Raw genomic sequence first — 12103 nt, 5'->3', positions numbered from 1 at the left:
CACACGCCTGGACTCGCCCCCTCCACACAAACAAGCGCTTCACGTGGACTGGGCCGAGGAGGCTTTCCTGGTGGCCCAAGGGATAAGCCCTGGTCCAACCTACAAAGCATGGTAAAGAAAGATGTTGTCAAGTGAAAATATAAGTTTATCCCTGGTCCAATGTGCCAATCAGGTAAATATATATGACCCAAAGTAAAATTTACTCTAATAAAAATATACCATGTAAGTTCACGTGGCATGCCACGTATGCAAGATCATTGTCAAACAAGACTGTGAATCGAAGTGATATAATAAATCAAGTTTAGAGACATCGATACGCGTTTGCAAATTTGTGGACATAGGTGAAACCTCTTTTTCAAATTTAAGGAAATTTAAGTACTAATCGTGCAATTTACTCAAATATAAATATAGGTAAATTGCACTTCTGACTAAAGTTTCACTTTATATTATTCTTATAGTATTTTTTTTCATTTTGAACTAGTTATTGTTTCCACATGTTACCCTTTAGATAGGGTGGCCTATATAAGTGAATTATGTACAATAAAGGTAATTAGTCTCATTGATATGTGGGTCAACCAGTTTAAAGTGCAACATTTGGCAATAATACGCCCAAAGTAAAAAAAAACACTTTGAGGATAGATTAAAGTAAAATTTTGATAAAAATATGTGGCCCAAAATGTAATTTACTCTATAAATATCAGTTGTGTGTTTTGTTTATAGAGAAATTGGCACGTCAAATTATTTGGTTTAGTTCAATGTCAAAATGTAATTTTGGCATTGAAGTCCTTCCCAATTCATGGAGAAAATATTAACAATGGCCAATTTGGCAAGGCTAAGAATTGCAATAAACCAAAACAAGTCCTAAATTTGTGTAGCTCTAAAAGTTTGGGGGAATACTCGTATTTCTAACTGGTTTGTAAATTAAGAATGAAAATCAAATCGAAGTAAAAGAAGTCATTTCTCAAGCTGGTAAAAAAAATACTATTTTAAGAAAAATCAAACCAAAATATATGTGAAATGCTCATGCTGTGGCTACTCGAAATGAATTGTATTTCAAAAGAAAAGTTATGGAATTACAAAATCACCTTTGAAGACAAAACCTACAAATGGTTAAAATTATATTGACATGAAAAGTTTAAGTACATTTGCAAAACTAAAAATACTTGACCAAACCATCGTAAAGCTACCAATTTAAGACGTTTATTACCAAAATATAGTTTTAGCACCTACTTTATCATGGATGAGACTACATATTTAAAGCAGAGTATCATGAAATTACAATAGTAGTGAAGTTATCATAAAACCAAAATTTGCAGTTTAGATCATGACGGTATTATTATTTTTGAGTTATAAATATTCTAGTTGTGTTATAAAAAATGTTACTATAGTTTTTCAACAGTTTGAGCAAAGTATCAAACGATCAAACTGTCAGGGTTATGGATACCACATACCTAATAGTAGTTGACTAAATCTAGACAGGACCCACCACATACCATGTCTTATACGGAAACAACCTTCGAATATAGGAGAAGTTCCGCATAAGGAAGGATGAATAGAGTTCTACATGGAAACGACAAGAACTACTCGGATTGTATCCATATTAGTTTCTCTAGTTCTACTTGGACAAGGGGATATCTGTGGGTATAAATACAAGGCCCCCTAGGAGGAGAGGGGACACGGAACAATAGATCAACATACAAGCCAACATGCATCAAAACAAGACGCCGGATATCGACTTCAGAGATAAGCATGGCTAGTCCCCTACGGTGTCTACGGATACTGTCAGGAGAGACATAGCACTATCTTTGACCTCGCTGGATGCAGATTCAAGGAGGAAGGCTACCCTGTTGTCGACTACGAGTCAGCACTTCAGACCGCCAAGTCGACAACAGTTAGATAGACTACCCCACATATTGTACTGGTGTGATTATGGTGAATAAAGAGCAACACCGGCTTCGGCAAACAGGATGTAGGGCTATTACCTGTAAGATAAGGGGCCCGAACCTGTATAAAAATCCTTGTCCCCGTCTCTTTTACCTAAGTCTCGCATATATCCTAGTACCAACGATCCCCATACTATGCAAATACCGGAATCGCGACATCAAACGTCGACACAAACAGTTTTTAAAAAATTACTCTAATAGTTTTGTAAAATTTACTCAAATTTAATCGAAATTAAAGAAGTTTGACTTATGACAATACAAAAACAACTTATTACAATATGGAACGGAGTAGTAATGAAGGGAGAGAGTTTCCCCTTTTACAACACAACACATACGGAAAATTTTATCGCTGTAAGAGGGAAATGTTTGCGTATAATAGGCCAGTACTATGCTTAGATAATTTTCCAAATTAAAAGGGAAGAACATTCCTCACTAAATTCATGGAAAACGGATCTGATAATTTGCCAACAAAGTGAACCGAAATTGTGTGCTTATAAGGTTGTCCAGATCGCTGCAAGAGGGAAATGTTTGCATATTATTGGCTAGTTCTATGCTTAGATAAAATTTCCAAATTAAAAGGGAAGAACATTCCTCACTAAATTCATGAAAAAGGGATCTAATAATTTGTCAACAAAAGTGAACCGAAATTGTGTGTGTTAATAAGGTTGTCCACCGATGTTGGCAGAAATACCTTACACCACTTAAAACTCCGTATAAACCCAAAAAAACAAATTATCAGAATGGCAGTTAAACTCTGGATGTAAAAATAAAAAATAAATTGTCAAGAATGGGATTCGAACCCATGCCCTTTCGGACCAGTACCTGAAACTGGCGCCTTAGACCAACTCGGCCATCTTGACTCTTACTAGCTTGCAGAACATTGACAATATAACACCTCAAACATCTTAGGAGGATTACCATTTTCCAACGATTTTCTTGCATGCTTCACAATTAGGGGAGGCATGCATAACAAGTGGATCTGAGACATATCACGTACATGAGCAAAGCTAGGTTATTCCATCATCAAATAAATAGAATAAGTAAATGGCAAAATGCTCTACAAGTCCTGTACATACACACATGCTATCCTTGATCTCTCCTCTAAGGCTCCCACCCAGCTCTTAAAAAGGAGAAAGAATACAAAGAATTGAACTCGTACACTATGGTACACATAACAAACATCTATTCCTGTCGTATATATATGTGATTCCTCTGCACAAAGGTCAGCGTCAGCTGATGCGTGTGATTATGTACCGGCCTTTCTCCAAGTCGTATATGATCTTCGTCTTGGGCTTCCTCCATCTTGCCAAGCAAAGTGCTCCACCTAGAAGAAACACCCCCAGCAGCACAGCAAGCAATGGTCTACTTCTATGGGCTGATCTACCAGTTGCTGATGGCTCTACAATTACGCCTTTTATGTTTGAGATGAAAGCCCCCAGGGCCCATTCAACTTGAGTGTCTCCAACCTGATTTGAATACTCAATCCTGCGGATATAAGAACATTTAAATTTAAAAGTAGGTAAGCATATAAGATCGCTGAAGAGTGAATTTCAGCGGAAGATTGATGTGCCATGGTATTCTTGCCTCTTGTCATCCAGTGGTACACCAAGACTGTCGTGCAGTAGAGCTACAATATATGCGGATGAGAAGCAATAACGTGAAAAATCATCATCTGACCGATTAGGATACATTTTCCTAAGAGTAGACAAGTCCTTGTTGCAAAATTGTTCTCCAGCAAGCACAAAATCAGACAGTGATGAAGATTGCTTCAGTCCAAAGAACTGGCACATAATTATGTGAGTAGGTGTCCTAAGAAATGGAAAACATGTACAAGGAAAACAAGGAGGATGTAGAGTTGAGGACCTTTGATGTAAAATAGAAATTTTCAGTTGCTAAGAAATGTCCACGAAGCTCAGGTACAAAAGTTGGTCCAAGTTGGCATTGTTGATATCGGCACTCTTCTGCACTTAGGACATAAAATTTCAGAAGATAAAAGTGGTAATGAACTGACACATCATGCTAAATTGACCTTGGGTCAGAACAAAGAAAAAACTCCAACAAAGTATTCAAGCTACAGAAGATATTAAGTCTATGAAATCAAAGAACCTCCCATCTTTGTTGATGTTGAACAATTGAAGGATAACCTGATATTTAACCATTATAACCTTGTTTATCTTCATCTTACTGGTATGATATTTTAGCTAATGATCACATATAAAACTTTTCTTCAGATCATTTTCATGGTATTCTTAAGCACACAAACAGTGAAAGTAAAAGAAAGAAATCTGTTAGCAACTAAGTAACCAGGTAAATAAAGCCTTTTAGGGATTAACAAAAAACATGGCACATTCATTTCCTACCGTTGCCTTTTTTCAGCAGTGCCAAAGAAGAAGATCTGCACACTGTAAAGTCTCCATCCCCACTATCAGCAAATTGATTCTCTAATTTTGATTTTGAAGCACTGCTTGGTCTTGATATTACTTCTTTGATGCGAGAATATCCTTTAGGAGCACATGGATCAACAAGTGTACCATTTTTGGAGTCTGCAACCACATGAGTCATGATAAGGCACTGCTTTGAACTTCAGTACATGCAGCCAAGTTCCTCTAAAAGCTAATTAACGAAAATAAAATAGAATTTGTGTATTCATATTGGTTTCATTCAGAGCATAAAATGCATAAAAGAATAACAATACAATGATGGATGCAAGTACATAACAGCTTTGATATTCAACCCAGCACTCATCAAACTTAAAATGTACAACTGTTGCTTTGAACTATAGTCCTGACATATTTGTGTCACTGTAGCACATCAGAAGTAGAATAGCCATAGTTAGTATACTAATTATTGATGTTCTATTGGCTAACATCAGCACATCATATTTGTTAGCTGTGAATAATATTCTGATATTCTCATTTCTGGGAACTTAGTGTTCCCTTGTCAACCTAGCTACCATTGTAAGGGATGCCAAATGTCTATTTTTTTTGCTATCCTTTACATTGAAAGAATAAGTAAAAAGATACCTTTTGACCGCAGTATTTCACGGAAGGATTCTTGTGCAGCATTCTGCAAAAGAAATTGAATCATATGGTCAGCATATCGTATCATATTACAAGATTGTCCATAACATAAGTGGTGGGTGATTCAATGTATACAAATAGCTCACTTGTCCAAAGTTTAGAAAGCTGTTGCTATAGAGAGTATATGTTGTTCCACCAAAAGTGAAATTTCTTGACAGTTCCGGAGGAAGTACTTCATCAGAAACAAATGTCAGCTGAAACAATAAGCAATAATTAGATTGGCAGAAAATCATTAATATAACCAAAGCATTAAGCACCGTGTTAACATTGATATTCAAATGTGGAGCTTGGTTCTAGATAACACCATCTCAGGTAAGTGAGTCTTTTCAGATTAAATAACTTAACTTTATTACTTATTAGTACCATCTTATTAGCATGGATTTTAATTTAAAGAGGATTCATGGCTCAAAATCAAAGGAAAGGAAAGGAATCAAAGAATTTATCTGTCTTTATCAGAGAACCTGTGCTGAGGCGCCCCCAAGTTCAATTATTCCAATGGTTTTGTGTGGATCCCCTCCAAGTGTGCCAAGAGCATAGTTTGCCGCAACCCAAGCATAGATACCCTCATCAGAGCCTATAAGAAATGAACCAGCCAAAAAATGAGCATCCATACTGACAATATTTCAGCTAATGATGAAAAACCATCTGTATCCACCATCCAATGGATTTTCCCTTTACTGATTCACTACCCAAATTACTTTATACACCGCTTTCCCTTTCGAATAGCCGGATTCAGTTTCTTGATGCCTCTCACTAAACCAGAATATAAACCGAATTGAGGCCGTATTTCTCAGGAGTACTACACTTCAACCCGCAACGATACAGCCTAGAGAAGAAACAACGGTAATATCCACTACACATTTTTCAGAAAATCATTCATTTCAGGAATCACCAATGTGCAACCATCACAACAACGACTGAATTGACAACCGCGGCTGTCTCAGCATGACACCTTAGCATTTCCATGGAATATGTCAGATTCATCACCAGATTCAAATTCTAACGTCTCACCTAAATCGAATTCCCAGTCCCCCATCTATAAGGCAACCAGCTATATCACTTGAGCATTACGAACTGGGAAGAAATCGACACTACCTGGGATCACCTCGGCCCAAGAGTCCTCGAACCGGAATCCGGAAGCCCTGAGCACGTCCCTGCAGGACGACAGGATGGCCTCCTGGAGGCGCCCCTCCTGCAGCCGCAGCCCGGCGGTGGCCATGAGCCGCACTTCCGCCGCGGCGCCCCCGACCTTCTCCCTGGCGAAATCAATCAGCGGCCGCAGCGAATCCCCGGCCCGCGCGGGCTCGTCGGCGAACGAGGAGAGCCCCGGGGTGACGCGCATCACGGCCGACCGCGCCAGATCCGGCCGCCCGCCGGGCCCCGTGGCGAAGACGTGCGCCCGGCTGCCGGTGCTCCCCCCGTCGATGATGACCGCGAAGCGCGGTGGCGAGGAGGAGGGGGAGGGCCGCGGCGGCTGCAGCTGCGGCTGCGGCTGCGGCGGGGAGAAGAGGTGGGCGAGGGAGGAGACGAGGAGGGCGAGGAGCGCGGTGCCGAGGCAGATGCCGCAGAGGCGGCAGCGGCGGCGGCGGGGGCGAGGGGAAGGGGGTTTGGTGAGGTCGGGCATGGCGGGGACACGGCCGGGGCGCGCCCGGCCGGTACCGGCACCGCCGCCGCCTCTTTGACTCGTCGGCGGCGAGGGAGACGGCGACGACGACGAGCTTTATTTTTTATTAATTATTAATGGATTTTTAAATTTCCAGGGAGGGGCGTTTTTATAGTACAGGCTGGCACTTGGACGGCGGGGGTGGAGGCGCCCTCCAACTTTACGTAAACTTTAAACCGAAACGTAATTACGTAAGCTTAGAGTTTTTCAATACAGAAATGAGAAATCAGAAGTGTTTCTGAATTCTGAGCGACTATGAATTCAGAGTATAAATAAATTACTACTGAACTCAACGTTCCAATCTTTTGAGTTGCAAATTTATACCACTGAATTGGAAATTTTGGAATATATATATTGAAGAAAGAGGGCGTCTCCGGGGTAATAAGTTACCCCCAAATGCTAGTACAACTGAACTTTCTATGCAAAGAACAAAGAATCTGTTCGTTTCAGTTTAAATCTCAACAATCTGACAGCAATGTGCGGATCCACAAATGGTTGATTTGATCGCGTGGTTGTCTAGAGCCTGAGCTCCAAGTCCAATTCTTTCCCGGCGCCGTCGCCGGCAGCAGCCTCCTCGTCGTCGTCGTCGTCGACGAGGTTCACAAACGGAATAATACTCTGAGATCTACTCGCCGCCGCAGTCGTCTCGCCGTGCAGCTCCATCTGCGGCTGCGCTCGACGGCGGCGATAATCCTGCAGCTGCATCCTGTATAGCTCCTGCATATATATCATTAGAGCAGTGTCAATTATATTATAGAGTAAATTTCAGAAAACTGCAATTTAAAAAAACTATTCGTTTACTGCAATTTTAGCGATATGTTTTAGTTTGCTTCAGCAATAGTGTGAAAAATTATTACAAAACTGTAACTTTTACGTTATATACTGCTACAGTATATATGTAACAACTGTAGCAGCAAATTAACTATTATATTATATTGCTACTATCTAGTAACTAATTAACTAGCAGAATTTCTCGCGCAATTGCACAAGTACACATATATATACCTGATCAGATGAACCCTGTTGCTGTCTTAGGAGAGGGGACGCGTTCACGACGCACTTGCCTGAAGCATCCTGATTGATCTGACGTTGGAAATAAGCTTGGCTGCTGCTGCTGCTGCTGTTTGATGCAAGTAATAGCCTGCTAATAACACAATTAAACACGCAGAATTAAGAAAATTTAGTGATTAGCAGAGGGTAAAATGGAGGCTAGGTCAGGACGAGTAGGAAGTAAGATTTTGCTCTGACTTTGTCAGTATCAAAAGGCAAAATTAAGCTAGGCACGTGCCTGGTCAAAGCATCATTAGGAGTAGTAGTGTAATGCTGCTGCTTCTGCAGTGGCGATGAGCCGTAATAATACGGAGTGAAATGGTGATCTCTTGTTCGCGCTGCTGCTCCATTTCCAACCTGCACATATAAATACCAATATCATCGTCAGCTAGGGTTTTGATTGGATGATGTAAGAAAAAATTCCTTGATTTTCACGTACGTATTGTTGTTGTTGTTGTTGTTGTTGGTGGCCGTAGCGCACGCCGGCCACGTGAGACGGCAGCAGCGGCGGCGGCGGAGGTGGTCGTAGTTGCGTAGCAACCACCGCCGCCGCCGACGATGACGACGACGACGAGGGCAGCAGCGACGGCGGGATCATGAAGAGGCTCTGCGCCGCCTCGAGCTGCACTCTGATCCTCTCCAGCTCCGCCACCCCGAGCCCTCGCCGCGGCTCCCTCCTCATCACCGCCGCCGCCGCCGCCCTCTCGCCGTAGCCGGACCCGCCTCCTCCTCCGCCGCCGCCGCCGCCACCAACCGCCTTCCTCTTCTTCCCGGCGATCCCTCCACCTCCACCTCCGCCGCCGCCGTTCTCCATGGATCGCCACATCGATCGATCACACAAACCAAACGCCGCCGAGCACGCGCGCGTCGATCGTCAACCGATCGATCGGCTACTTCACTGCGCGGTTAAAAAAGAAGAGGGAGAGCGATCGATCTGCTCGATGGGGAAACTAATTAACCGAGCTGTATCGATCTCGGCATTGATCGGCAAACATGAATGATCAGATACGCGTGTGGTGAGCTTGCATTTCCGTCATTAACTTCTTGTTGTCTCCTGCGAACGAACGAACGGGATCCCAAATTCGGCAGGGGGGGGCGCCGCCATGGATACTGTCGAGATATGCATGCGGCTATAGTAAGGAAACAAAATCCCGTGTCGATTATATTCCGGGGGGCAAATTAATTCTCTCGATCTCTGGGTTGGCAATGCAGTTTTTATGTTCGTGAGATCTTTTTCACTTGGGTTTGTTGGCATGTGATTATGTTCGTGATCTCTCTAGCTATCTGTGTGCTAGCTATAGCGAATTAAGAGCCGAGATTCATAATTAATTAATTTAGCTAGTAGAGCATCCCCATAGGTTTGGATGTATTTTTGGAGCATTGCATGCATAGGTTGTGAATTTGGTGGCGGTTTTGTTGTCAGATGGACTCCTAAACAGGATAGAGTTTAATTTATGCGTTGTGGAGATTTTCAGATTATAGCATTAATTTGTCCCCATTTATCAGTTTTTTTTATGAGGATAACAACGTTGGCTCATGAACTGTAGAGGCTGTATTTGATTTACGTTGGCATGAGTAGAGAGTTAGCACAATGTAAAGAAATGATTTTTCATACACCCTCAGTTTTTTGGCAAGGTTAAAAAGAACCGTCTATACTACAATGGAGCAACTTGGACTACCCCCCACAGGTCTTTCCTATCCGTCCGATCCACTCGAATTAACGCACGGGATTAAGTCTTGGATTTTCCGAAGGAAACACGCAATCCTCCTTCAGTCCCACGACCCCTAGCCCACGTGCTCCGCCTCCGCCTCACCTCTCGATCGATAACACGCCTGCCCTCCGTGCCTCCGCCTTCCCTTGACCTCGACCGGTAACCGCACTCCGCCTGCACCCAGCCTATCTCGCCATCGCGATCACTTCGCCTGAACACCGCTGCCATCGACTGACCCCTCGCCTTCTCTCCACCGGCAACCGCGCGCGCTCCCGCCGGCGTCGCCTCTCCTCGCCATTGCCCTGCCTGAACGCTGCCGCCGACTGACCCCTTGCCTTTTCCTAGGCTGGCAACCGCGCTCCTGCCGCCGACTGACCCACGCTCATGCCTTCCATTGGACCTGCACCATCGTCTGCCTTTGCACAGCCTGGTAAGCATTATCCCTGCAAAAAACACCAGCGAATTGTATACAGGCCACTTCAATTCACTTCCTTTCAGGTCTTTTTCCATCTTTCAGGTCTCTTCCCTACACAGATCTTACCAACAGGTTAACACTGACATATCTCCATGTCTTCTGTCTTGGATCAAGTTTTCTTTCAGAACTTTAAAGTGCAGACCCGTCAGTTATTGTATCCCCAAAGATGTTTCAAATTGATATGAACATAATGTGAGTTCAAGTAGTGGGATGTTTATGAGCTTATTACCAAACTGCAGATGTGCCAGGAGCACTGATGATGTACCAGAAGGGGATGATACTGCTGAACAAGGAGGCGTATCGGATGGGCTACAGGGGAGGCCGTCCAGCCTGAAGGACCCAATTCAGACTCGGCGTCCGGCTAGACAGGCCAAGGCGAATCCTCGTAATTATGGGCCTGATTGGGCCATGTAAGTGTGCTGTTGAAAGCTGTGTGAATTGGCGTGTGTGAGGGGAAAGAACGAGTGAGTGGGTGAGATTCAGACATAAGCAATGTAATGAACTGAATTAAAACTCAGAACGGGCAACTTGGTGGCGATGGCGGCGGCGGCTCAATCCTGTTGGATTGGAGCATTGTAATCTAAATTGGTTGCCCTATTTCTTGTGTTCTTCCTGAATTATGTTGAGGTGTTCGAGTTAGAAGAGTTGTTTACAAGATGGCCTAGTCCTGTCATTCTGCACATTAGTGTTTGTAGTCTAATTTTCTGAACCAAACAAGCATCTTACATTGGCTGTGTTTGAGCATCCAAAGTCTCAAGATTTGCTATATTATCTCCTGATTTTGGCATGTGCTATGTGAATTTCATAATATGATCTTTAACAATCATATTTTGCTTGTCAAATTTGAGGATATGTATTGATCAGTAAAGGGGATATTTGTTGCTTCTGAACCTGTACATGCAATTGTTGTCAATCTTTGAGTTATGATAATTTATTAAATATTTAGTCACGTGGATTTCACGTGCATGCTTACTAGTATGTAAAATGTAGAAAAAATAGGAGGGGGCCCAATAAAAAACCTACCTACATGGTTTATTTTCGTAGTCCCGCTCCCTCTCCTTTTCTCTCCTCCCATGCGTTAATTCCTTTTCCATCCTCCCTATTACTTCACCTATCCTCCTTTCGGCCTCTCCTCCCTTTATCTCCTCTCCTCGACGGTTGGTAACCGGATCCGATAGCGGCGAAGGGGTGGGATGAGTGGTGGTGGAGGCGTCAGATTTGCCTCGTGCGGGAAGGGGCGATGCCGTGATGGTTGCTAGGGTGACCACGACGACGGTGGGGAGGGGCGAAACATCGGCTAAGTGGGACCACGACAATGACGGTAGACTCGAGGTATGTGGATCCGTCGGTAGCAACAGGAGAAGCGGATCCACCGGTGACCTCTCCCTTCCATCGCTTCTCCCCATACTTAGCGCATGGATCCGCCATCGCCGGGCATATGGGAGCAGCAATGACGACTGTAGCAGCCTCAGGAGAATGGATTTGTCGCCGCCACCGGGCATATGGGAGCAGCAACGACGACTGTAGAAGCCTTAGGAGAATGGATTTGTCGCCACCGGGCGGCATGGGAGCAGCAATGATGACTGCAACGGCCTCAAGAGAACGGATCTACCGCCGCCGACCTCAATAGCAGATTTACTGCCACCAGGCATGGGAGTGGCAACGACGACCGCAATGGCCTCGGGAGTGCGGACCTACCGCCGCTGGCCTTGGGAGTGGTGGATCCGCCATGCATGGGAGGATCGACTAACGACTACGGTAGCCTTAGGAGTGCGGATCGAATGCTGCCTGCCTCAGGAGCGGTGAGTGGTGACTAAAGATTGTGGTGACCTTAGGGGCAGCGGTGACAACGACCCTGGGCATGGGAACGACGACCGCTACCAAGCTAGGGTTTCAAAAATTTTCTTTTTGGCTAAAAATTCTTTTTACAGGCAAGCATCGTGATGTGCCACATGCAAAAATCCTATTTTTCACTTGCAGTTGTGTTGATCGCCTAGGAAAACCTCAATTTTTACATACACCTAGCGCAAGGAGTTGCTACTTCCACCTATAAAGATGCATTTCAGCCATTTTAACCTTAGCCAAAAAAAATGAACTTGACATATTTTCATTCAACTTGATTGATAAGATGATTTATATGTAAGTGAAGTAGTAGAATAGATCGAGGAGTCCAAGGAAGA

At 43.7% G+C, this 12103-nt stretch overlaps 2 protein-coding genes, 1 long non-coding RNA gene and 1 other non-coding gene across 4 annotated transcripts; 1 reads left to right on the top strand and 3 right to left on the bottom strand.

Moving 5' to 3' along the window:
* Nucleotides 1-2722: 2722 nt before the first annotated feature.
* TRNAL-CAG (transfer RNA leucine (anticodon CAG)) lies at nt 2723-2803 on the bottom strand. Its single transcript has one exon. It is a non-coding gene; the product is annotated as a tRNA-Leu (tRNA).
* Nucleotides 2804-2937: 134 nt separating this feature from the next.
* Nucleotides 2938-6819, bottom strand: LOC4332967 (probable apyrase 6). The gene is made up of 8 exons (XM_015772688.2): nt 6119-6819; nt 5485-5597; nt 5110-5217; nt 4967-5009; nt 4304-4486; nt 3807-3904; nt 3528-3724; nt 2938-3428 (listed from the first exon to the last, which is right to left on the bottom strand). Exons 1-8 carry the CDS (start codon nt 6645-6647, stop codon nt 3173-3175), a joined length of 1527 nt encoding a protein of 508 aa, XP_015628174.1. The 5' UTR covers nt 6648-6819; the 3' UTR covers nt 2938-3172.
* Nucleotides 6820-7013: 194 nt separating this feature from the next.
* Nucleotides 7014-8550, bottom strand: LOC136355631 (uncharacterized). Its single transcript, XM_066308463.1, has 4 exons — nt 8176-8550; nt 7975-8093; nt 7692-7827; nt 7014-7403 (listed from the first exon to the last, which is right to left on the bottom strand). Exons 1-4 carry the CDS (start codon nt 8548-8550, stop codon nt 7203-7205), a joined length of 831 nt encoding a protein of 276 aa, XP_066164560.1. The 3' UTR covers nt 7014-7202.
* A 1015-nt stretch (nt 8551-9565) lies between these two features.
* LOC136355848 (uncharacterized) lies at nt 9566-10520 on the top strand. Its single transcript, XR_010740357.1, has 3 exons — nt 9566-9878; nt 9947-9995; nt 10163-10520. It is a non-coding gene; the product is annotated as an uncharacterized lncRNA (long non-coding RNA).
* The last annotated feature ends 1583 nt before the right edge of the window (nt 10521-12103 follow it).

This window comes from Oryza sativa, chromosome 3, assembly GCF_034140825.1.
Source record: "Oryza sativa Japonica Group chromosome 3, ASM3414082v1".
Taxonomy (NCBI): Eukaryota; Viridiplantae; Streptophyta; class Magnoliopsida; order Poales; family Poaceae; genus Oryza; species Oryza sativa.
This window is presented reverse-complemented; position numbering and strand designations above follow the sequence as displayed.

What these genes read in the sequence shown, in the direction of transcription:
- LOC4332967 (XM_015772688.2), bottom strand. Translation starts at nt 6,647, where the DNA reads ATGCCCGACCTCACCAAACCCCCTTCCCCTCGCCCCCGCCGCCGCCGC. An exon ending in TTGGGCCGAGGTGATCCCAG is followed by an intron (nt 5,598 to 6,118) that starts GTAGTGTCGATT and finishes CATTTCTTATAG; the next exon opens with GCTCTGATGAGGGTATCTAT. An exon ending in ACTGCTGAAAAAAGGCAACG is followed by an intron (nt 3,905 to 4,303) that starts GTAGGAAATGAA and finishes TCCTAAGTGCAG; the next exon opens with AAGAGTGCCGATATCAACAA.
- LOC136355631 (XM_066308463.1), bottom strand. Translation starts at nt 8,550, where the DNA reads ATGGAGAACGGCGGCGGCGGAGGTGGAGGTGGAGGGATCGCCGGGAAG. An exon ending in AACAACAACAACAACAATAC is followed by an intron (nt 8,094 to 8,175) that starts GTACGTGAAAAT and finishes TTATATGTGCAG; the next exon opens with GTTGGAAATGGAGCAGCAGC. An exon ending in CCTAATGATGCTTTGACCAG is followed by an intron (nt 7,828 to 7,974) that starts GCACGTGCCTAG and finishes TGTTATTAGCAG; the next exon opens with GCTATTACTTGCATCAAACA.